Source organism: Phyllostomus discolor, chromosome 8 (genome assembly GCF_004126475.2).
Source record: "Phyllostomus discolor isolate MPI-MPIP mPhyDis1 chromosome 8, mPhyDis1.pri.v3, whole genome shotgun sequence".
Taxonomy (NCBI): domain Eukaryota; kingdom Metazoa; phylum Chordata; class Mammalia; order Chiroptera; family Phyllostomidae; genus Phyllostomus; species Phyllostomus discolor.
In genome coordinates this window covers 57,356,973-57,381,343 of record NC_040910.2, presented here as the reverse complement: position 1 = coordinate 57,381,343, position 24,371 = coordinate 57,356,973, and the positions used below count along the sequence as shown (strand labels likewise).

At 52.3% G+C, this 24,371-nt stretch overlaps 1 protein-coding gene across 2 annotated transcripts in view; it reads left to right on the top strand.

Annotated features, from left to right (window-relative positions):
• ADAMTS2 (ADAM metallopeptidase with thrombospondin type 1 motif 2) overlaps positions 1–24,371 on the top strand; it is a 256,584-nt gene that overhangs the window by 163,822 nt on the left and 68,391 nt on the right. For both annotated transcript variants that reach the window (XM_028534523.2, XM_036032769.1), the window contains exons 6-10: positions 12,276–12,432; positions 19,188–19,293; positions 19,448–19,591; positions 19,996–20,128; positions 21,317–21,430. In XM_028534523.2, the coding sequence (XP_028390324.1) occupies positions 12,276–12,432; positions 19,188–19,293; positions 19,448–19,591; positions 19,996–20,128; positions 21,317–21,430 (654 nt within the window). The remainder of the gene's footprint in view (positions 1–12,275; positions 12,433–19,187; positions 19,294–19,447; positions 19,592–19,995; positions 20,129–21,316; positions 21,431–24,371) is intronic.

The following is a 24,371-nucleotide window of genomic DNA, read 5'->3' as shown; positions in this document are numbered from 1 at the left end:
TATGTAAGTAACTGAACATGTGATAAAAATAATAACACGGTTAAGGGTCATAAATAGATATATGATATATAAATTTTATATATAATAAATTAAATATATCCTATAAATATAGGCCAATAAGCATTAATTATTTAAATCATACAAGTCAAGAAAATCATATTGATTGTCAGAGCTTCCTGAGCATAAATACAGTAGGAGGAATTATAAATGAGGAGATAGATATATATTTGAATACTTAAAATACAAAACTGATGTCAAAAACACAATTAAAAGACAAACCATAAGCAGGAAAAATATTTGCAATGTGGCAAAAATATCCTAACATATGAAGAACTCTTCTAAATTATAGAAAAACAGAATTGGCAATGGAAATAAACAGGTGAATAAGGGAAATATTTAACTGCTACTAATCACAGAAATGAGAGCACTGAAGACTTCCAGCCAAGATGGAGGCGTAGGTAGACAGACACGTTGTTCCTCTCGCACAACCAAAAAGACAACAAAATTTAGAAACAAAAAATAACCATTACTGACAGAAATTTGAACTGTATGGAAGCCCGACAACAAGGAGTTAAAGTAGACACACTCATCCAGACTGGTAGGAGGGGCGGAGTTGAATTTGGTCGCAAATTAGATGAAAAAAGGAAGACTATACTAAGTGAAATAAAGGAAAATGTACAGGGAATCAATAGTGATGAGAAGGAAACTGGGACTCACCATCAGTAGAGTCAACCAGACGGAAGAAAGAAACAACAACCAGAAAAGAATGAAGAGACAAGAATTCAAAAAAAAGGAGAGGCTTAGGAACCTCCAGGACACCTTTAAACATCTGAATTATAGGGGTACCAGAAGGAGAAGAGGAAGAGCACAAGTGGAAGGTTATTTGAACAAATAACAAAGGAGAACCTCCCCAATCTGGCAAAGGAAATAGACTTCCAGGAAGTCCAGGAAGCTCAGAGAGTCCCAAGAAGTTGGACCCAAGGAAGAACACACCAAGGCACATCCTAATTACATTAGCCAAGAGTAAAATGAAGGAGAGGATCCTAGAAGCAGCAAGAGATAAGGAGACAGTTACCTACAAAGGAGTTCCCATCAGACTGTCAGCTGATTTCTCAAAAGAGATCTTGCAGGCAAGAAGGGGCTGGGAAGAAGTATTCCAAGTCATAAAAGGCAAGGACCTGCATCCAAGATTGCTCTATCCAGCAAAGCTTTCATTTAGAATGGAAGGGCAGATACAGTGCTTCCCAGATAAGGTCAAGTTAAAGGAGTTCATCATCACCAGGCCCCTATTATATGAAATGTTAAAGGGACTTATCTAAGAAAAAGAAGATAAAAACTATGAACAGTAAAATGACAACAAAACTCACAATTATTAACACCAAACAAACGAAAACAAAGCAAACAAATAGAACAGGAGCAGAACCACAGAATGGAGATCACATGGAGGGTTATCAACAGGGGAGTGGGAGGGGGAGAGGTGGTAAAGGTACAGAGAATAAGTAGCATAGATGGTAGGTAGAAAATAGACAGCGGGAGGGCAAGAATAGTATGGGAAATGTAGAAGCTAAAGAACTTATGACACATGGACATGATCTAAAGGTGGGAACGTGAGTGGGAGGGGGTGAGCAGGGTGGAGAGGAGTGAAGGGGGGGAAATGGGACAACTATAATAGCATATCAATAAAATATATTTTTTAAAAAAAGAAGAAATAGAGCACTGAGTATCATGCAGCATCCACTGTGTAGGCTGGAGAGGTGGACTTCCTGCTGGTCTGGGTGAGCGAGGCAGCGCGTGCTCCAGCAGGATGGTGGATGTATACCCATCTCTAGCAAGAACGTGATAATAGTTATCACTGCCTTCAGGCCCTTCCTGATGGCCTCCATTTCTGTGACTGTCCTGAAGCACTTCCAGAGCTGTGAGTGAAATCTTAGCGCAAGTCAGCGGTCCCAGCCTTGCTTCTAAGTGTGAATGCCTGGGAGTGGGGTCTGGCTGGGTCTCTGTGGGTGAGTGTCAGTGACCAGTAGGACCCATTTCAGGTACATGAAGGGCACTGGGAAGGGTTATGGGATATGGTGAGTGTTCATGCGTTTTTGAAACGGATACAAGTTACAGTGCAATCTCAATTGTACATACACATAGACTTATAGGAGGGCCTGGAAGGGGCACATTAAAATAAATTAGTAGGTGGCAGGCCATGGACTTTTATTTCCTTCTTTGTTGACTTTTCTTAATTTATCACAATAAGCATCCTTCTTTTATAATAAAACAGTGCATTCTTAATTATGAAAAGTATACATTTTTTTAAAATCATTTTAAAGTTGGTTCAGATAACCCTGATCAACTGGATGGGGACCAGCTGATGTGGTAGCACACCATGGGTCTCTGTCCTGCCCGGGGTTTTATTGCTGACTTGAAGGGGACGCAGAAGGGGCTTCATGCTTTCTCCTGGCACCTCAAGGGGTAGGTTAGGGATGGGTGGGGAGGGTCTGTGTTCTCCTGCTCTTCACACACTGTCTCACCTTTCCTGTGGGCAGGCCTGGGGACCCCAGCCTCTGAATGTCTGGGGGACACTGGGGTGAACCACTTGGTCAGCGTGAGGCTGCATCACCCAGATGGGCCAGCACATGCCTCCCAGCCATGGCCAGTCAGGCACTGCGCCTCCTGTGCCCCCCATGGGGAGGACTCTGCTTTCTGAGGGCCATGTTGGTACCACCTCGGTTACCTGTCAGTGGGGAGGAAGGGGAGTGGGCGTGGGCCACAGCCCACTCTCCTTGGGGACAGCATGGACATGGGAACAGTATGGAGACACACACAGGCAGGGGGCTGCCTGGAGCCTTTGCCAGCAGCCCAGGGCACTTGAGCAGTGGGAAGCTTCAGCAAGACCAGGACCAAAACCGTGAAGATAGAAGGGGACCAACCACCACCTCGCCTCCCTGTCTTCCCAGTGTGTGTGTGTGTCGGGGGGGGGGGGGGGGGGGGGGGTATGGGAATCCGTGATGTGGGGACTCACAGGAAGTACAGGGCTGGACTCATGTTTCAGAGCTGAATCCAGATAGCGCCCCCTGCCCCCCCCAGGCAGGGCTGAGCACCCTGGCCCTGACCTCTGCTCATTGCCTTGGAGGGGTCAGAGCAGAGGATATACCAGGATGTGGGGTGTTGCAGCCCACATGCCAGCCCATCTCAGCCTGGCCTGGGGGCTGCCCTGGGGATCCAGCCAGGATGACCTGTCTCCTGCAGCAAAGCTCACCCTGCTCTGCCCTCCTCCTGACCGCCTGCCCCTGGAAGCCCAGGGCCCACGCCAGGCCTCCTCAGGCCATACTAGGTCCCTAGGCAAATCCGGCTCCCACTAGGGCTGCCTTGTCCCAGGGGATTCCAGAACATGGCAAGGCCAGCCTGAGCCTCTGCTTGCCTTTGCTGGGTCGCTGGGCTGTGAAGGGGAAGGGGAGTCCTGAGTGTGAGTCTCAATTTCCTTGAGGAGAACAGGCTGCAGAAGTGCAGGCATGGGTAGCTGAGTTAGGAGAGGGCTGGACCTGAAGGGGCCGAATGGAGGCCCTGCCCACTGTTCCAGCGTCCCATGGAACTACACAGGGAGCCTAGCCGTGGCTCTGGGCTGGGCAGCAGGGCTCAGGAGCAACATCTGGGGGAAGGAGAGGCTGTCCCACTGTCTGGGGCGATCAGACAGCCCAGGAAAGTGACAGTCCATGGAGGTGGCTGTGAGAGCGGAAGGCCTGAGCCAGGCACGGAGTGCCTGTGTCAGTGGTGCATTGCCGACCAGTGCTTCTGCCAAATGCATTTTAAAGGAATTATTAGGAAAGGGAAATGTGACAAAAACCAGGATATGCAAAAATACCAGCCTTTACTTTCTATTGTTAAACCCTATAGACATAAAATCACTCCAACAAATTGCGAAACGTTTCTCCTTTCTGCATGTTTTGTCATGGACAGTGACAGTTTGTGTCTGCCAGCCACAGAGCCCACTCACACAGCCCGTGGACAAGGCCATCTCCAGGTCCCCGAGGGACGTGCCTCATGGGAAGCATGAGGAGGTGTGTCCCAAGCAGCCTGCCGCTCAGGCCTCGCTAGACGGAGCCCGGGGCCTGCCTGTTCCCAGGAGTGGGGTGCATGCGCCTGTGAAGCAACAGCGAAGAAGGCCGGTTCAGAGCGGCAGGGGGGTGCCAGGAAAGACACACAGCTACATGGCGGTGCCCTGGCTGGGCTGGGTCACCAGGCAGAGAACTGCCAGGCTGGACTCCAGGGGCTAGAGGCATAGTCAGCGAGGTCTTAAAGGATGAGTTCGGAGGAGCCACTCTACAGGAAACCCCGAGTTCTCTGTTGAGAAGTGAGGCCCTGTCCCCAGAAGAGTCTAAGCCTGGCGAGACCAAGGCGGTTGCAGCCAGGAGCCCTATGAGGAGCGGGGCCTGCACGGCAACCCCTGAGGTCCTCGGATCCTGGGAGCTGTGGGGCCAAAACCCAGACTGAGGGCAGAAAGTGGCCCCAGTGTTCCAATGCCGTGATTGGTTCCTAATCACGACAGGAAGAGGCCAGCTTCCAGGCGCCAGCCACCCAGGCCTCCAGCCCGCCAGCCCCCAGCACCCTCCAATGGGGCTGAAATTGGGAACTCGTGTGAGTGACATGTTTGTCTTCCAGCTTATGAGAGGCTTCGGAGTTATCTCAAGTTTTTCCTAAAACAACATTTTTCTCTATTCCTTAAAAAACAGCAGCAGAACAGAGGATAATCTTGTGTTCCATAGTGCGCCCTCAGCCAGCAGGGTTGGCGCTGGAGGGTTGCATAGCAACTGGCTTCCTTTGGCTTTCAGAGAAGTAACCAAAGCTACTGGACTGCTCTCACTTCAGATATTTCCCAGGATGATGAGAATCAAAGCACACGGAAACCAGAGGCCCCAGGAGAATCACAGAAGAACAGCAGGTTTCTTCACATGAAAGGACCAGGCTGACACAGGTGTGGCATGCTCTCAGGAACTTCTCAGCTTTGGAGGAGGAAGGTCTGAGGAATCCAGGTCTGCTAGTGGAAGGCAAGAGGCAAGACCACTGGGCATGTGCGCTCAGCACGCCCAGAACCGTAGTGTCCAAGGGCTCAGCGCTCTGTCCTCTCACCGTGAGAGTCCTGGGCCATCACCCGCCCGCTTTGATCCTGTGCCTTTCTACCTGTGTGAAGGGCACTGTGGGTGTGGCAGAGCACCCCTGGGTAGCCCCCTAATCTCCCCAGATGTGGGTCCCAGCCCCCAACTTGATGGGGCCCAGCCTGGTGGCCAGCCCCTGAGCATCCCAGCCCCTGCCCTGGGAGGGTCCTGTGAGACTCTGGGCCTGGCCTTCTCTGTGAATAGGCTCCAACATCTGGGGGGAAGGGTTGTCGAGGACATGCCCTAATGATAGGGAGTCCAGGCAGGGAAATAAGGAGCTTGCCTCTGGCCTCTCTGGGCTCTGAGTTGTCTGTCAGGGTGAGGTCTGAGCTACTCAGAAGCTGGAGCTGAAGGGAGGAGGCCCCCAGCCTGGGGGGACCCACGCTGCTCCCCGAGGAGTGCGACCTCTGACTGTGTTGGTCCTGTGGGACCTGCAGCAAGTTATTCAGCGTCACTGAGCCCTCGAGTCCCCCATGAAGTGAACACACACTAGCAATGATGGCAGTAAGGAGGGATTCACGTGAATTAGGGCCCCGTGGGCTCAGGACCCTGCCATGGTCACCCAGAGTAAGTCACGAGCCATGCTGCTCTGGGAAGGGGCCGGCACAGTTATCCCTCAGGCCAGGGAGAGAGAGTGCCAGGCTCCTTGCCCCTTGCTCCTTCAAGTGTTCCCCCATGCTAGCAGTCCCCCACAGAAGGCAGTTTGCCACCTGCCAAGGGTTGCTAATGGCACCTAATAGGTAGAAGCTGGGGTGCTGCTCAGCACCCTACGGTGCACAAGATAGTCCCCACACTGAGAAGTTGCTGGACCCAAATGTCAGCAGGGCAGAGGTGGAGGGCAGCCCTGCTCCCTGAGCCTGGGGGGGTCCTGCCTCCCCTCAGGCTGCAGTGTTTCCTGTGGGCCTGGGGATTGGTTCGAGGCAGGGCCGCCTGTGGCCGGGGAGTTGAAAGCCTCCTGCAACTGAAGCCAACCTCCTGGGGCAGGAGTCCCCAGAGCTTTGGCAGCCCCAGTGGGTACACTGCCCCCCCAGGGACTGGGGTCCTATCTCCATCTTTACCATCCTTGTCTTGACAGCGACAGGACCAGGAACATTTATAGGCCATGACTGTCCTGGCTGGAAGCACCTGCACCCCTGGCTCTGCCCTGGGGTTGTACCCATCCTCTGGTGGGGAGCTCAGGACAGTGAGGTAACTTGTCCAAGAACTCAGAGCAGGTAAGGGAAGAGTGAGTCTCCCATCCCAGTGCTCTCTTTCGGCCCACGTGAGCTGCACCTGTCGCCTGCCCTGCTGGCCTAGGGATGCATGGATGGAGATGCTCCGGCCTAGAGCTGTCCAAAGGGAGGCTGCAGTTTGTCTCAGTCTCCAGGGGTGAAGGGGAGAAGAACAGAAATAACTCAGCTCATTCAGAGCAAACAATGGACTATCAGAGAGCTCTGGCTGCAGCAGAGTGTTAGGGGAAGGTCTTGATTGACTTACTGGGTGTGGGACCTCAGAAACTGCCTCCACCTCAGAGTCCCCACTGCCAGGTGCCCTCAAGGCTCAGAGCTGTAGGCCCCACCTGGGGCAACCCCCATCAGCCCAGCCCTGACCCCACCGTGCTTGGCAGCAGCGCCACCATGTGGTTGCCTCAGAACTGCCCTGCCTTCCCTGTTCCTCCAGTGTCACATGTCCACCCCTTTCCAGCCTTTGGACTTGTGGTGCATTATTTCAGTTGCCTCAGAAATGGTTCCTCCCCCAGAAAATAAGACAGTGACCACACCTGTATCTTAGGACAGTTGTACAATTCCAGTTAGATGATGATGTAAACTCAGAGCCTGGTTATCAGCTCGGTGACCCTGGTGCGGGGACCCCGCAGCTGCACCCAGCCCAGTACATGCACATGCCCCACTCATTGTGGTTGGCTCTGGACAGTGGGCCTCAGCTCCCTGTCTGGGGCGCCGCCGGTGGTTGTGTGGGGTCTGTGGTGAGTCTGCAGCCACCTGCTTGCTGAGCTTATGCGTGGGCCCCACCCCCGCACAGCTGACGACAGGCTCAGTCCCAGGCAGAGACCAGCAGGCAGCCAGGAGACAGCAGCCATGGGCAGGGGCAATGTAGACGCCACAGGGATGTGGGTGTGAGAATCATTCTTAATTCATACAGGCAGCTTCCTCAGCCTCCCTGTCACTTCTGAGGGGAAGTAGAAGAGTCTCCTCTCCTGGCTCAGAGGAGAGCCACTGCTCCCATGCTGCAATACCTGACAAGGGCATGGGACAGGGGGGCCCAGAGAGGGGCCCTCGTGAGGCTTACACGGTCAAAGACAGAGTGGCAAGAGGTCGATCTGGGTAGGTCCCACCAGAACCTAATGACCCACATATCTTAGACCTTCCCCCCTGGGTGTCAGGCCTGCCTGGCCACCCACTGTCTCCACCTGGAATCCCTGTCTGGGAGGAGCCTTTGAGAAGAATGCAGGAGGATGGGAGCAGTGTCAGGAAGTGAGTAAAGTAGGTCAAGAAAGGTAGGCCTGGGGCACCTGACACAGAAACTCGAAGGTGTGTGTGAGGCAAAGCTACTTCAGCCAGTTTTGTCCTTTTGAATCTCTGCTCCCTCCAGCCTAACTTGGGTCCCAGGCCAGCTCTGGGCAGGGCTAGGCAGGTCTGGGCAGGACACCTGGACTGATCACCCACCCATAAGCTGCACCCCACAAAGTGGGAGGGGTCCCTGAAATAAAATGTCCAAGCTATTGCTGCACAAGCAAGCTGGGCCCCCGAAGTCCATCCCATGACGGTGTCCCTGGCACCACAGACCCCACAGTGCCCTGCGAGTGTGCAGTCCTCCTGCCGTGCCTCCCCCACAGGACCCGTTGCCGGGACACTTCCACCCTTGCCCCCACTAACCCTGACACCTCTCATTCTCCTCTCCTTCCACTGGGCCCGGGCTCTGCTGACATTGCACCAGGTGGGCTGCACGCACCTCGGTGGCCACTGTCCCCCTGTAGCCCCATTCCCTCCTCCCTGACCCAGAAGGCTCTTTCTGAAATGTGTGTGGGCCCTGCACCTGTCATGGGGCACAAAGTCAATGCCAGGCTGCAGGTGATCCTGGGCTCCCCACCCCCACCTGAGTGCTCCAGACCCAGCAAGGACGGGGCCCTGGTTTCCTGCATCCATCTCACAGGGGCCAGGACCTTGAGAACAGGGTGGGGTGTGGGCATAGGAATAAGAAGAGGGAGCAACTCCCACGCCTTGGACACCAGCGTGCTGACCTCCTCCTCCTCCTCCTCCACATCTGGGATGTCCCCCACTCATTCATCCAGGCCCACAGGCCCCCCGAGCCTGGGGCGTGGCCATTCCCTTTCTGAGATCTGCCCCCCAGGGCCACCATGCCTGGTGCAGCCCCTCAGGGAGTCTCCTCAGACCCACAGGCAGGAGGTGGTCACAGCCTGTTCTGCTCTAGACCCTGCAGCACAGACCCCCATGGGGCTGGAGAATGCAAGGAGCAGTCTGCCTTCTTGAAATGGGAGAAGCAAAGATGAGGCAAAAACAAAATGCAAAGCAGTATTTCAATAAATTATCCTACAGCAGCCGCAGGATCACTTTGGATGCGAGAGGGGCTGGGAGCTAGGGCTGACCTTGGGGGGCCCCTTGTCTGGGAGAGACGTGGGCGCTGGCAAGTGTCAGTTCAGCCTGGGAGGGTGCCGTGAGAAGGGCTGTGCTCCCAGGACCTTGATGCCACGGCTCTCAGTCTGGTGCCTGGGAGGGTGTGTTTTGTTTTATGCACATAACTTATTTTAATTTGTGCCAACATGTCCAAGGAGTAGGCTTCTCACTAAAATAATATTTAGAGGAGGGCCTGAGGGATGCAGTCCTAGCAGCACCGTCCCTCTGTTCTCCCACGCCAGCAGCAGGTGGCGCCCTCCTCACCCCTCCGTAGTGCGCTGGCTGCTTGGTTTGTCACAGCCTCGCACTCCCACCGCCACACTCTGGCTTGATTCATAACAGGAAATATGCTTTGTTGCTTACCCCTTCCAAAATGGCAAAGAGAGAGAGAGAGAAAGAGAGACTTTCTCACAGCTGACCTGCCACACTGACCTGCACCCCTGCCTGGTCCCTGTCGGGTACTCGGTTTGCAGCACCTTCCCAGCCCTGCGTGAGGACCCACCCTCTGAGCCCTCTCTCCGTGTCCCCAACCTGCTCCTTCTCCCCGAATCAGCCTGGCTGCTGCCTGTGGCTCCATTCCTCACCTGGCTCTGACACAGGTATGTCTTTCTGGCTGGACATTTTGATCCCTCCTCAAACACATGGCAGAGGTCATGTGGGATGTACCAGCTGGACCCTGGACCAGCCTTCGCTTTGGTCTGCCAACCAGTGCCCTTGGCTGGGGTTCCCATTGTCTCCACGGAGGAGGAAGTGCAAGACTCTCAGCCACAAGTGACAGAAACAACAACTTCACAAGGAGGAATCTCTTTACTCACAAATGAGACCCACACCCTGTGGGGCCCAACCTTGAAGGTGGCCCCAGTGACCTGCCTCCTGGATTCAAGGTTGCTCTGCTCCGTGTGGGCAGGACCCAGGTGCAAGTGTAAACAGGCTGTGGCTCTGCCCTGAATGTGCCCCCGGTTCTCCCGCACCCCTCACCCTGGGGCGAGGGAGTGAGCTGCTGTGTGGGGGAAGGAGGCTGTCCTGCAAGCCCAGGACTTGCGTCCCACCAGTGACTGTGGGCAAGCATATGCTCCAGCCTGTCCCAGAGAGCCTGCAGGGGAGGCCGCCACCCCCGTCCTCAGCCACCTTCCATCTCGTGGCTCACCTTGTCTCAGCTGCTGTCACATTCCTGACTCAGAAACCACAGATAACCAATGTTTGGGGTGTTGAGACCATAAATTCTGGAATAGCTGTTCTGTGGTGATGGACGACAAACAGACCTCTGTCAGGATGGCCTCAGGCCTGGGTGAACCCGTGTGGTGGGAGGACACCAGAGTCAACCTGCCTCCAGCCCGGGGCCCTGCTCTGCTCTGCTCTGCGGCAGCTTCTTCCTCCGGTGGGTCTCCTCCCATGGTGGGAGGAGCCCACTGCTCTAGGATCGCTGTCTCCCACCTTTCCAACTCCTTGGCCCACTCTCATGGTATTACCCGAACCATCATGGTGCCAGGCAGACGCAGAGCTGGGACCGGCCAGGCAGGAGCCTAGACTAAATAGTCCCAACTCCTGGAACTTGGAACCCTGAGGACAGGTGAGGCCTTCTCAGAGAATGATCTGGCACTGGGCTAGGAGGCCTGGCCCTTTCTCTGGAAGGGGCCTAGCCACACTGCAGAGCTACATCACAGGCCTGCCAAGCAGAAGCAGATGGAGCAGCACTCAGGGCTCTGCAATTAGCCTAGATGAAGAGGTCATCTTTGGCTGTTGTGACTGTCACCGAATTCAAGGGGTTCACCGCTTGGGGCGCTGCATTCAAGAACAAACATGGTTGTCTCAAGGCACTTTTATTTACTGCAGCAGATAAAGGAGACCAAATTCACATCCATAGCTCTGCCTCCCCAAGGTCACTTAGCCATTGCTCATATACACTATTTGGTCAATTGTATGTTGATTTCTTCTTTGCACTTTGCTCCACTTTCTGGTTTGAGTTCTTGTGGAGCTCATCCTATTGACTGACAGTTGCATCTGCAAAATGCTGTGCTACTTTTTAACCTTTAACTAGAATCACATTTAGAAATAACATTTAAAACTGCCCAGACCTTGTGCTATTTAACATGATGATTCTCCATTTGGACTTGGGCCAGCAATCTTAAACTCAGTAGGGTACAACCACAAGGCCCCAAACTCTAGTAACAAATTCAGTCCTCCCACATGAGTCCCTTCCTTCTCTTGCCACCTAAAGGTCACTTCCTAGGGAGGAGATTCTTTCACAAGGTCCCTCCTTAAGAGCTGGGACCTCTCAGGGTGTCCTGGAGGCAGCTGCCACCTGGCAGGGATGAGGCTGACTGTGGCGTCTGGCTGGGGTATGATGCGGCTGCAGTTCCCTCCCTGGAGCCCTTCTCTAGCACCAGTGTTGGGGTGACCTGCTGCAGAAACAATCTCCACAGTCCAGCAGTTTACAACAAAGGTTTATTCCCTACTCAGCTATGTGTCCAATGTGAGCTGGCAGAGAACTGTGGTCTCATTGTCACTCAGGGCCTGGGTGACAGAGCAGCCACCCTCTCGATGCTGGTTCACAGCCCAGAGAGGGGTAGGTCTCGTGGGAGCAAGCAAACCCGATCAGGAAGAGCCACGCATCACCCTTGTTCACAGCTCACTGGTCTGTGCTGTCACATGTTCCCTTCCCTCTGGAGAGGCGGGCAGGGTAAACCTCCCTGCCCTGCTCCTGCCTCCTCCAAGCTGCCCACCTCCGCGCCCATGTCCAGCAGGTCCTGGTCACCAGGACTCTCACTCTGGTATGTGACCTACTTCATTAGGACCCACTATATCTTTTTATAACAGTCTCATCTCCCAGAAACAGCTGGCTCTGTGCATGGGACCTGGGAGCCGGTCTGCTACCTTGTATGTCACTAATTTGGATACCACACAAGACTCCTGGCAACGACCAGCCCCTCCCTGGCCTTGCCTCATTCTTCCTTCTGTCAGATGCCCTGGCTCACCCGCAATTCCCTAGACCTGCCCACACAAGGACAGCGGGCTATCGATTGAGTTGGGATAACTGGGTCATGAGCAGTTTGGTGGGCTGGAAAACTGGCCTGACCCTTTCAGTTACAATAGGGCTCCCTGCCCTTCCCTGGGCTGGCACACCACACTGGAACTTCTTTCTTCTGCCCTGGGCCGTGCCCAGACTGTGAGCTCTTTGGGGCAAAGGCCACATGGCTTTTGCCTCCTGTCCAGGGCTGCACAGAACTGGTGTCTGATAGAATGCAGGGAGCCCTGGAAATGAGGTGAGCTAAGGGGCGCCTTTGAGGCCTTAGATGACCTCTTCCACATCTCACCTGAAAACTGTGCACAGTGACTTTGAGTGGAAACTCATCAGGGAGCCAAGTAGAAAGCAGGTCCTGAAAAGACTGGGCAAGGGCCACTGTGCCACCTAGACCATGTCCCCAGTAGCTGGGGCCTGTCTGCTCAGCCCCCAGTGACCCCACAAGATGCTAACCCCTTTTCCACCTCTCCATCTCTGCAGTCCACGAGCCTGATTGAGATCGGGAACCCCTCTCAGAGCCTGGAGAACGTCTGCCGCTGGGCCTACCTCCAGCAGAAGCCAGACACAGGCCACGACGAATACCATGATCACGCCATCTTCCTCACACGGCAGGACTTCGGACCCTCGGGCATGCAAGGTGAGCCTCCCTCCTCCAGGGGTCGGAGAGGAAGGAGGCCAGGCACAAGCCACTGGCCCCGCAAGGGCCCTGGGAGTCTTGGCCCAGGACAGGGAAGGGTGTCAGGGAAGGGGGTGGTGGCCACCTTACCCACCCGGCAAGGGCCTGGGTCAGTGCTAGTGCCCCTGCCATTTACCTCAGGACACCACCTACTCCAGGGGGCAGTGAAGGGCAGAGGTGGTGAAGGGTGTGGGGGGTGGTGGCTGGCAGCCAGGCCCCAGCTGGGATCTACAGCTGAGTTTCAGAGTTGTTTGCTGCCCCAGTTTTAAAAAACAAATTTGAACCAGACTTTAGCCATTAAAATTTCAGAGATTTTACTTAAAAATTCAAACTACGAAAAACTGACAGATCTAAAAGAAGAATAGGCAAGTCTACAACCACAGTCGAAGATTGTAATGTATTTCCTTTTTAATGGAAAGAACAACAGGTAAGAAAATCGGTAGAGATACAGAAGATTTGAAATACACAAGCGGATCTAATTGGTATATGCAGAATACTGCACCAAACAACTCGGAAAGACCCGATCTTGTGAGCGCACATAAAAGCAGACCCCAACAGACTATGCTGGGCCATAGGGAAGTCTCAACAGAACGTAAAAAATCGAAGGCACACAGAAAAGAAAGATAGCTTGAAATATTTTGAATGCCTGGAAATTAAACATTATACTCATAAATAATTCATGGTTCAAAGAAAAAAACACCAGTAGAATCTGGAACACAATTGTAAACGGAATGGCAATGACAACATGTCATATCAACACTTGGGAACACAGGCTAACACAGGGGTTGGAGTGGTGTTTATAGCCTTAAGGGCATTTATTAAGGGAAAAAAGGCTGAAAAATCAGTCATAGAAACATCAGTCATAGAAACATCTTTTTTCTAGAAAATCTCAAGACATTTGAAACAAAACATAGAACTAAACTCACAAAAATAGACGGAAGGAAATTTTAAAAGTAAGAGTTAAAACAAAAATCAATAGTGCAATAGAGAAAATAAATAAAACCAAAATTAGCTTCTTTGAAAAGCATGGATTGAAACAGAAAAGCCGCCCTGGCTGGCGTGGCTCAGTGGATTGAGCATGGGCTGCGAACCAAAGTGTCGCAGGTTCGATTCCCAGTCAGGGCACATGCCTGGGTTGCAGGCCACAGCCCCCAGCAACCGCACATTGATGTTTCTCTCTCTCTCTTTCTCCCTCCCTTCCCTCTCTAAAAATAAATAAATAAAGTCTTAAAAAAAAAAAAGAAACAGAAAAGCCCATAGCAATACTAATTTTTTTAAAAATATATAAATTTACTAAAATCACAAATATAAAAGGGACATAATTACAAATTTTACTTTTAAAAGGTTATAAGATAATGAGAAGGTATTTTGAACAGCTTTGTGTTAAATTTGTCAGTTTAGATAAAGGGTACAAATACTTTGACTAAACATAAAATCTGAGAAAAAATAGAAAATCTGAATAAACTCATATCAATTAAAGATTTTGAATTTGTAATTAAAAGCCTTCTTTCAAAGTTAACTCCTGGAACTGATAATTTTACACAAGAATTCTCCATAAGTTGTAAGGAAGAATCATACCAAGCACATACAAACACTGACACAATGAAAAAAAAGAACATTTTTCCAACTAATTTTATGAGGTCTGCTAACATTGAAACCAAAATCTAAGGACTTTGTAAGAACAAAATACAGGCCAGTCTCTCTCAGGAATATAGATACAAAATCTGTCATAGAATATTAGCAAATCAAATTTGGTGCTGTATTTTTTAAAAAGTACTATATCATAATAAACTTCACTATATTCTAGGAATGCAAGGTTTGCTTAACATTTGAAAATCCATCATTGTAATTTACCACATTAACAGAATAAAGGAGGAAAAATTATCTCCATTGATCATCTCAATTGATCCAGAAAAAGTATTCGATAAAAATCAAGATTCGTTTATGATCAAATGTCCTGTTGAATTAGGACTGGAAGAATTTTCTGAATGTGGGAATGGGCAGTTCCCCCGAAGCTGCAGCGGCGACATGTTGAAAGCTTCTCTCCTGGACTGAGACTGGGTCAAGGATGCCCGCTTCCACCACTTCTCTTCACACCCGCTGTGGAGGCCCCAGCCAAGGGAAAAATTAAAATACAGGAATCAGAAAGGAAAAAACTCTGACGCTTGTTTGAAGGTGATATACTGGTGTACATAGAAAATTCAAAAGAATCTAAAAATAAATCATTAAAATTATTAATTTTTGGATAGCATGTCAATATACAAAAGTCAATGGAATTTATGTATTCTTACAACAAACAGATTTAATTTTTAAAATTAGTATCACTTATAGTGGAACAAGAAGCATCAAATACCTAGGAGTAAGTCTAAGAAAGTGTGTCCAAGAACTAGACCAGAAATTATGACATGGCCTCAGTGAAGGGCAGACCCTGCTTGTGGGCAGGCAGGGAGACTCCCCAGTGCTCTGAGACCAGGTTCTCCAGGCTCATCTCAAGGGCGACACCATGTGCTCCGGGACAAATGCAGCTCCAGCAGGACATCTTGAGGGTGTTGGCAAGTTGGTTCTAACATTTCTACAGACCAGCAGTGAGCCAAGCATAGCCAGGAACAATTGAAGATGATAAAAGTATATTCAATACTTACAAGAATACAGTCGTTTGAGAGTGTACATTGGATGCAAGGTCTTACAAACGTGTCTTTAGAACTGGAGAGAGTCCAGAGTTGGACTTCGGCGTGAACGATGTTGGTTGCAAAGGGGGTGCTGCAGAACAGAGGGGAGGATGGCACTTACCCGGTGATGCTGGGCCAGCTGACTACCGAGACTGGGGGAGAGTGAAGCCTGGCACCCCTCCTCCATATGCACACGTCATACTTGTGGGTGTTTTACATCCTAACTTAGTGGATTTTACACCTACCTACAAAAGGTGAAATAATAATAGGTAATAGAATATGATATTAGAATATCTCCATATTTTTTGAGTTAGAGCAGATTTCTTTAAAAAGACATAAGCCCTGGCTGGTACAGCTCAGTAGATTGAGTGCCAGCCTGCAAACCAAAGGGTCGCTGGTTTGACTCCCAGTCAGGGCACATGCCTGGGTTGCTAGCCAGGTCCCCAGCAGGGGCACTTGAGAGGAAATCACACATTGATGTTTCTCTCCCTGTCTTCTTCCCTTCCCCCTCTCTAAAAATAAAGAAATAAAATCTTTAAAAAATAAAAAGAGATAAAAAGCACTAAACACAATGGAAAAGATAAACATTACTACATTAACATTAAAAACTAATGTTCATTAAAGACATCATTGATCCACTGGGGAAAAATACCCATAATACATATACTGCATCTAATAAAGATATCTGAAATATGTGAACGCTGGCAAATCAATAACAATATTGCTAATTAAGTAACCCCATAGAATCATGGGCAAGAGACTTTCTCAGGCTCTTAACAAAACATAAATGACGCATAAACATATGAAAAGATGCTCAACCTCAATAGATATTAGGGAAATGCAACAAAACCATAATCGGAATCCAGAACACACCTAATAGAATGGCTGAAATAAAAAAGACTAAGAGCCCCACACCTTGGTGAGGACAGGATATGTAGTGCTCATACTCCTCTGGTAGGGATATAAACTGTGCAACCACTTTGGGAAACTACTGAGCCGTATTGAGTACAGCTGAGCACAAACGCACCCGGCAGTGACACACCTACTGCCGGTACAGGCGCACGTGCACCAAAGGGTGATGCAGGGGTGTTCAGAGCAGCATTACTTATGATGACTCTCAAATGTGGAGTAACTTAAATCCACCAACAGGTGAGTAGATGGAAATACAACCACACAGAAATGACAGCCACGGCTGCATGCCACCCCGGGGGCGAGTCCCACATGTGGAACATTGAGTGGAAAGCCCAGTGGAGAAGGAGCTTACTTAGGGTTCCATTGACTTCAGCTCTGGAAGTGGGCAAACTGATCTGTGGTGTTGAAACACAGGGGAGTGGGGAGGAGGGGCACGTCCCAAGAAGGGGCTTCTGCATTGTGAGGGCAGTTTTATCTCATGACCAGGGAGGTACATACATGGGTATCATCACTTTGTGATAACTCTCTAGTTGTATTCTTATGACCTGTGAGGTTTTATGGGCACAAGTAGTACTTCAAAAGAAAGAGCTTGAACAATTTATATAGAAATAGTTATTCAGAGGAGTGGACCCATTTCACCCACCTCATGCTCTATGGATGGTCATTTTTTAAATTATTTTTTATCCCCACCCAAAGAGACTTTTTCATTTTTTTAGAGAGAGAGAAAGAGAGAAACATCAATCGGTTGCCTCTAGTACGCTCCCCATCCCGGGGTCAGACCCACATCCTAGGCATGTGCCTGACCTTTAATCGAACTTGCCACCTTTCAGTCTATGGGACCACAGTCCAACCAACTAAGCCACCCAGCCAGGGCAGGATAGTCACTTTTTATTAGTTTCTGGCTGATCATTCCAGTAATCCTTTTTGTAAACACAAGCATATTTGTGTTTATTCTTCTCACCACTTCTTCCCTGAATTACTACACACACCACTCTACTTCTTGCTCCGCTCTCTCTGCTGCCACTTGCCCACATTTGCATATCTAGAGAGGCTTCTCCAGTGATGCTGGGCAGGCGAAGAAGGTTAGTTTATGTTAACAAACCATCTCTGACACTAGAGTGTCTCCCGTGCCCACCAACCGGCACCACAACAGGACAGAGACTGTGAGTCCAGTCCCACTGAACACAGAGCAAGGCTTCTGTCTGGTGCCGGTCTCTTCCTTTTGAGGGCTGCTTGCCCGTGCCCCTTCAAGGCCTGCAGTGGTCTGTCAGCCTCATCCAGGCAAGGGCTCCCATGGGGAGACTGTCCCAAAGGGAGGAGGAAACTTTTATATTAAGTGACCTCATCCTTCATTTAAAAATGTGGAAGGACAGCCAAAGATTACTGAACATTAAAAAAAAAAGTACCAAGTTTGGGAAACAAAATCAGAAAACTGACTTCAGAGGAAACAGATAATTTAGAAAATAGAAAAGAACTTTTTAAAAAGTAATATTGCCAGAATGTTTGGGGCAAATACACCCATAAACCCAGAACAGGTTGCTAAGAAGAATTAGAGATCAATAAAGATGGAGTTTTTATGGAATTAAAGATGTGATGGGTAAAATAGAAAATTCAAAAGCTGAGGCACAAAGTCAAGGGCATCCAAAGGATTAAAATATGAGAGAAAAGTTAGGAGACACAGACAATTCAGGAGGTACACTAGGTATCTAACAAGATTTCCAGAAAGAGAGAGCAACAGGAAAATAACAGACAAAAGGGTATGAAGAAAATGATGAGGATCCTTTCTCAAATCTTCAGGCCGCAAAGGCCCATGTCCGCTGAGTAGCGTGGACGAGAAGCACTTGCAGGAGGCGTACTTCACAGACCAGGTGGGCGTACAAAGGATGGGGGGAGCTCCCCAAGCTTTGCTCTGGCCCCCAATTCAAGAAAACCATCTCTTAAATGCACAGAGCAAAACATAGTTGAAGATGGAGGCTTTCCTGATCATTCCCAGGAAAAGACCTTGGTCAGATCGCTCACACAGACAAGTCTGAAGCCAGTACACCTTCTTCCCTCCTCAACCTTTCTCCTTCACAGCTCTCCCGAGGGCTCTCCCATGGGGTCTGAGCGCAGTGAGGTTAGGTCAGTGTTCCCCAAGTGGGACCCCTGGCTTTACGGGCCTCTCAGGCCCCCAGGTGCCACAGCAGAGGCCCCACTTTGGCACCCGCAGCTCTGTCTCCTCCCTTAATCTTGCCCGGGGCCAAATGGTGGGCCTCACCTTCTGGCTTTGCTGCCTCTGGTGGGGTCTGGGCACCAGGCCTCCCACCCTGCCTTCCCTGTCCCCCAGGCTTCTGAAGAAACCCAGCAACCAGGCTCCAGCCAGCAGGGCTCAGTCTTCCACCACAGGGCCCCCAGCCTCCCCTGCCAGGTCCCTCAGCCCTGCCCCTGCTCTCTGCCTGTCTCCCTCCCCTGGGGCCACACGATCACTGGATTGGCACAGTGTGCTGCATCTCGCTGTAAACTGTGAGTTCAGCGGTCCCTTGAGAGACGAGGGACTGGGTGAGGTGGTGAAAGGGTCACTGTGCATCTCTGTCAGGGGTTGTGCTCTGCGGCCACCACCTGCCATGCCCCTTCCTCCCTCTCTGGTCACACCTGCCCCTCAGCCCCTGGAGGAGGGGACCCTCTGGCAGGAATGTACCTCAGAATCTTCTCAGCCTGGGCACAGGGTTAGCAGACCGAGGACTTCATGGGCCCTGTCATCTGTGGCCGTGTGCCCTCGGTCCCCTTGTCCTGCCCGCTCAGCATGGCAAGCAAGGGAGTGTGACCTGTGGTGTTCATTGCCTGGCCATACCCAAGGGCCTCTTTGAGGCCTGCCCCTGCTGCCTCCCCCTGTGCCCTGTCAGAGTAGGGCTGGCTGGGTCTTCCAGGTATTGCAGCCAAGTGGGGAGGTGGGGGTGGTGTGAAAGGGGATGCCTGGTGGGAGTGCCAAGATGGCAGAAAACCTGCCAGGTGAGACCTGGCATGGGGAGCAGGTGGGCAGGACTGCGACCTGCTGCCCAGGGCGGGGCTCTCCTGAGCTGTGCCCCTGGGGGCAGGTGGCTCTGCCCTGGGGACGGTGGGCCCCGGGAGCTGGAGCCACCCTTCATCTCCTCACAGGCTATGCTCCTGTCACCGGGATGTGCCACCCTGTCCGGAGCTGCACCCTGAACCATGAGGATGGCTTCTCCTCAGCATTTGTGGTAGCCCATGAGACTGGCCACGTGTAAGTGGCCCCAGCGCCCTGGCTGTCTGGGAAAGGCTGCCTGAGGGGCCCCACTTCTCTGAGCCAGGCCCACTGAGGGAGGGTGGGTGGGGTGGAGCCGATAGGCCAAGCTGGCAGGCGGGGGCTCAGCGAGGCTTCGTGACTCCCTGTGCAGGCTGGGCATGGAGCATGATGGGCAAGGCAACCGCTGTGGTGACGAGGTCCGGCTGGGCAGCATCATGGCACCCCTAGTACAGGCAGCCTTCCACCGCTTCCACTGGTCCCGCTGCAGCCAGCAGGAGCTGAGCCGCTACCTGCAGTGAGTACCACCCCATGCCCCCACAGACAGCCTGGAGCCTGGGGCTCAGCTGTAGCAAGGTTCATGTCCTGGTGTGCCTGGGGCCCAGCACGAGCCCCCACACCTTGAGTCCTCCAATTCCAGGCACAGGGGAGAGGAGAGGCAGTGAGCAGCGTGGGTGAGTGTTGGGAAGGGGTCCCACTGTGGGGGGCATCTTTAATGGACACCTGGGATCTGGGTAAACCAGGCCCTGGGTAGTTTGCACCAAGGAACAGAAATGCAGCCGGGAAACTGAGGCAGCACAGCCGAGAGCTGGGGTGTGCAGACAGGCCCACCAGCCAGCTCCAGAAGGGGCCTCAGCTGCTCCACGGGCTGGGTGGCCAGTCCGGCTGAAGGCAGCCTGCAGCGCCCGTGTCCCCTCACAGCTCTTATGACTGCCTGCGGGATGACCCCTTCGCCCACGACTGGCCAACACTGCCCCAGCTCCCCGGGCTGCATTACTCCATGAACGAGCAGTGCCGCTTCGACTTCGGCCTGGGCTACATGATGTGCACTGCGGTGAGTGTCGGAGCCGGCACCCTGGGGCAGCATCTCCCTCTGCACCCAGTCACGCACAGTGCCCACCCGCCTATCCAGACTTAGTCCTGGGCAGGGAGCATGCAGCTGACAAGGGCTGTGACCTAGATATTGGCAAGGGATGGTTGGGGGCCTGGCGAAGCCCTGTGTGGTCTGCAGAGTTCAGGAGGGCTTCCCTAGGAAGAGGTGAGGGGTGAGGCCAAGTGGGAGGACAGGGCGTTTCAGAGGCAGGAATCACAAGTGCAAAGGCCTGGAGGTGTGGGCGCATTGCACAGAGGAGCATCCAGTGATTCCCTGGGGCTAAGGGCCAGGACAGAGCCATCAGCACCTCAAAACCGGGTGTATCTGTTGACATGGACCACCAGCTGTGCAGCAGCTCAGCAAGAACATTAGTGCTGGGCAGTGTGTGCCTCAGTGCTCACCTCCTCTGCACGGAGGAGGCCTGCAAAGTATCCCCATTTAACAGATGAGGAGTTAGGGCTCAGAGAGGGGAGATAAAGTGCCTGAGGCCACACAGTGAGCGGGTGGGAGGGGTGCATCTGGGTCCCGAGGCTGTCTAACCCACTGCATGAGGGCCTGGGGAAAGTGGTAGGTAATAGGGAGCTCTAGAAAAGCTTGAAAGGGGGAGTAGCACAGCCAGGTCTGGTCTCAGCAGTACTCTTCAGGGGTCCCCTGAAGGAAGGGCTCTCAGGACATGAAGCAGAAAGTCAGCAAAGAGGCCCCTCTGAGGCCCGGTGGACAGAGGGCAAGGCTGGAGCAGGGACAGGGTCTGTTGAAGCAGAGGGTCGGGCTTCAGGAGAAGGTCAAGAGGTGGGTCAGGGGTCCCCTTAGGGCCCTGTAGTGATGGCCCCTGGGCCAGAGAGATGCCCACCCAGCACTCTTGCCGGGCACACTGGCCCCTGGCTGTTTGTCCAGGCCCCATGGGGAGTGCAGCCATCAAGGGTGGGAGGCTGTGGAGACCCAGTAGCCCACAAGGACTTGAATCAGTGTCTGTACACCCGAGATTCTCATGGCCTCAGAATCACAGGAAACTCAGGGCACCCAATGGGCACACAGGCCTGTCCCAGACAGCCAGGCCGTGCCTGGATGCACAGCTGTCCAAGAGGACCTAGCGGAACAGGGTTCCCCCAGTGGGAAACGCCCTAACCAGTGGCTGGTGTTCTCTTTCAGTTCCGGACCTTCGACCCCTGCAAGCAGCTGTGGTGCAGCCACCCTGACAATCCCTACTTTTGCAAGACCAAGAAGGGCCCCCCACTGGATGGGACCATGTGTGCACCTGGCAAGGTGAGTCCAGGCAGAGGGCAGGCACCAAGGCACACTCAGATCTCCAGGCACAGTCCCTTCAGAGCCCGGGGGCATGGGCGGGCGGGGGTGAATGTCCCCTGCCTCCTTTCTAATAACACGTCCCTCCACATGTCACTCCAGAGCAAATGTGATGTCTCAGAGCTCCTCACTGTGCTTCAGTCCCCCCAACCCCTGAGGAGCAGTTATAGGGTTCCAGCAGTCTTCAGTATCCCCTGCACACTGGGGGGTCTGGGTCACCTCATCTTGAGGTCAGCATTGGGGTCGGGTGGCTGCTGGGTCCCCAGGCCCAGCATCCAGCTTAGCCTGTCCACCTCTGAGACCTCTGTGTCTGCCCCCTAGTGGACAGACTTGACCCTCAAAGTCAATCAGTAATTGCTCACCACCATCTCCCATCTGCCCAGGCCCACTTCCCACCTCCAACAAATCCACAGAAAGACCCTCCCAGTACTTTCTCTCCTGACTCCAGGCCTGATTTTCATTGGCTCCGATGAAACCTCACACTCACTCCTTGGCCAATCACTTGCTAGGGGTCTGGCTTATGCAGATGAGCCTAAGGTCTGTCCCAGCCCACCAGGGCTCAGCCCACTGAAGTTGCACATACCTGCACCTGCTCTGTAGGGAAAGGGGGTAGACTCCAGCCTATGTCCACCAACCCAGGCCTAGAAAGCCCCCAAATAGGATGGGCCTGAGGTTCCTCCAGATGGGTCTTAAATTCTGCTTAGTCTTATTTTGTCCACGGTGTAGTTTCTTAAAGCTACAGATCCCTCGCCCTAACCCTACAGATTTTGGTTTGCAATAATGATCAGGAATTGTTTTTGTAATTTTTAAAATTATGGTAAAGTCCAAGTAACATAAAATGCACTATTTTAGCCAGTTTATAGTGCACAATAGAGTGGTGTTTAGTTACATTACCACTGTACAGTTGCAGAACTTTTTCATTGCCCCAAAAGGAGATCCCATTAAGCAGTGACTCTTCACTCCCTTCCTCTCCAGCCCCTGGCAACCACTGGTATACCCTGAGTCTCCATGGATTTGCCTATTCTGGAATTTCATATAACTGGAATCATATAATATGTGGCCTTGTGTGTCTTGCTTTTCTCACTCAGCAACGTTTTCAAGGTTCATCCCTGCTGTGGCCTGTGTCAGTGCTTCCTTCCTTTTCGTGACTGAATAAATAGTCCCACTGTCCAGGTGCACCACACTGTGCTGATCTGTTTGCCTGTCTACAGTATGTGGGTTGTTTCCACCTTCTGGTGTTTATGAATGGGCTGCTGTGAACCTTATGAGCATGTTTTGTTTGAAGACCTTGGAGTTGATATTTTTAAGAGGTCCCCAGGTGATTTGGCTGTGCCCCCAGGCTTAATGAATGGTTAGAAGCTGGAGGTGGGACATTTGGTAGTAAAACACCAGAGACCTAGTAATACCAGTACTAACCACATAGCCCTCCTCCCCATAGGAGCTCGACAAAGGGAACAGGGCCCTGAAGCATTTGCCATAACCCCAGTGGGGGGCTCAGTGCACCCAGAGCTGAAGAATGAGACTAGGTCAGCATGGCCTACTACCCCAGGCCACCCCTTCCAACCTCACTGGGCAGAGGGATGATGGGAGGAGCTGGAGGCAGGCCCTGCACAGGCATACTCGCCTGGGGAGTGGGGCTGGCCTTCACCCCCAAGTGCCTGGCCAATGGGAGGAGGTGGGTCAATGGGAGGAGGTGGGTCGGAGAGTGCCAGCAGGCCCAGCTGATGGGCCCTCCTCCCACAGAGTGGAGGGGCCTGGTGAGGAAGATGGGCGGATACGGAGGAAGAGCCCCTTCCTCACAGACACCACTGACCCAGCCATCGCCCTCTGCTCTTTTAGGTAGTAGGTCCCTTTGTTGATTTAGCCTAGCAAATAAAATCGCCATTTTTGTGTGAAAACAAACAAACAAACAGAGTTATGCTGATTGAGGGGGGAGACCTGAGCCTCAGATCAGCCTGCCATGGTTCCCAAGAGCACAGGCTGAAAATCCCTAAACCAGGATTCCCAGTGTGTGGAGTGGGGATGCAGGGGTAAAGGAGCGTACCTCCTGGGCACCCCTCGGAATCCTGCACCTGTGTGCGTTTGTAAGTGTCAACACAACTTATTATGGTAGTGTGATTGTGTATTTTGAAGTTAGTCATTTCTTACCTCCCCCTTTGCTGCAAGAAAAGCCACAGGGAGAAGGAGAGGGGGGACCAGGTTGGCAGAACAGCAGATCATCTCAGGCTGTGCTGAGCTCATCAGTCCCTCTCTGTCCCTCTTTGTCCCCCACTTCCTTTGTCCCCCACTTCCTTTGGGCTCCCCATGCTCAGGCTTCTGTCACAGCTTGGCATTCTCATTGTCCATACCCCCCAGCTAGCCACCCCAAACATTGTCCCTCTCAGCCTGTGCTGCCACATACACCCCTGCACATGCACAGAGTGTGTGTTCACTGTTTCCAGGAGGCAGAACATTCTATACCTGTTCTCTGTATGTAGAGGGGATGTGAGAGAAGCAGCAGAGTACGCAGATGGGCCTTTTCTTCCCACAGCTCTCTCACTGTCTGCTTGGGGCCGCCCACTGTGGGCATTCAGCACAATGGGCCTAGGTGAGATGAGGCCCAGGCCCATTGGGTGTGCAGCTCTCTTTTGGAGTGGGGTTTTGGGGGACCAGGGGTGGATGAGATGGGAGAGGTGAACATATTGTCCTTGGACAGAGAAGTGGGCAATGGACCTGTGTATCAGGCTGAGGAGGCTGCATGGCCTTCAATCCCCTATACATCCCTCCATTTACTCATTCATTTGCTCGTTCACCCCATGTATGCGGCCCCTTCACCTCCACGGGACCTGATGTCTATGGGGTCAGCCATGCACGTGACGTGGTGGTGAGCACGCAGATGGGGAGTGGTCTGTCAGGGAGCTCA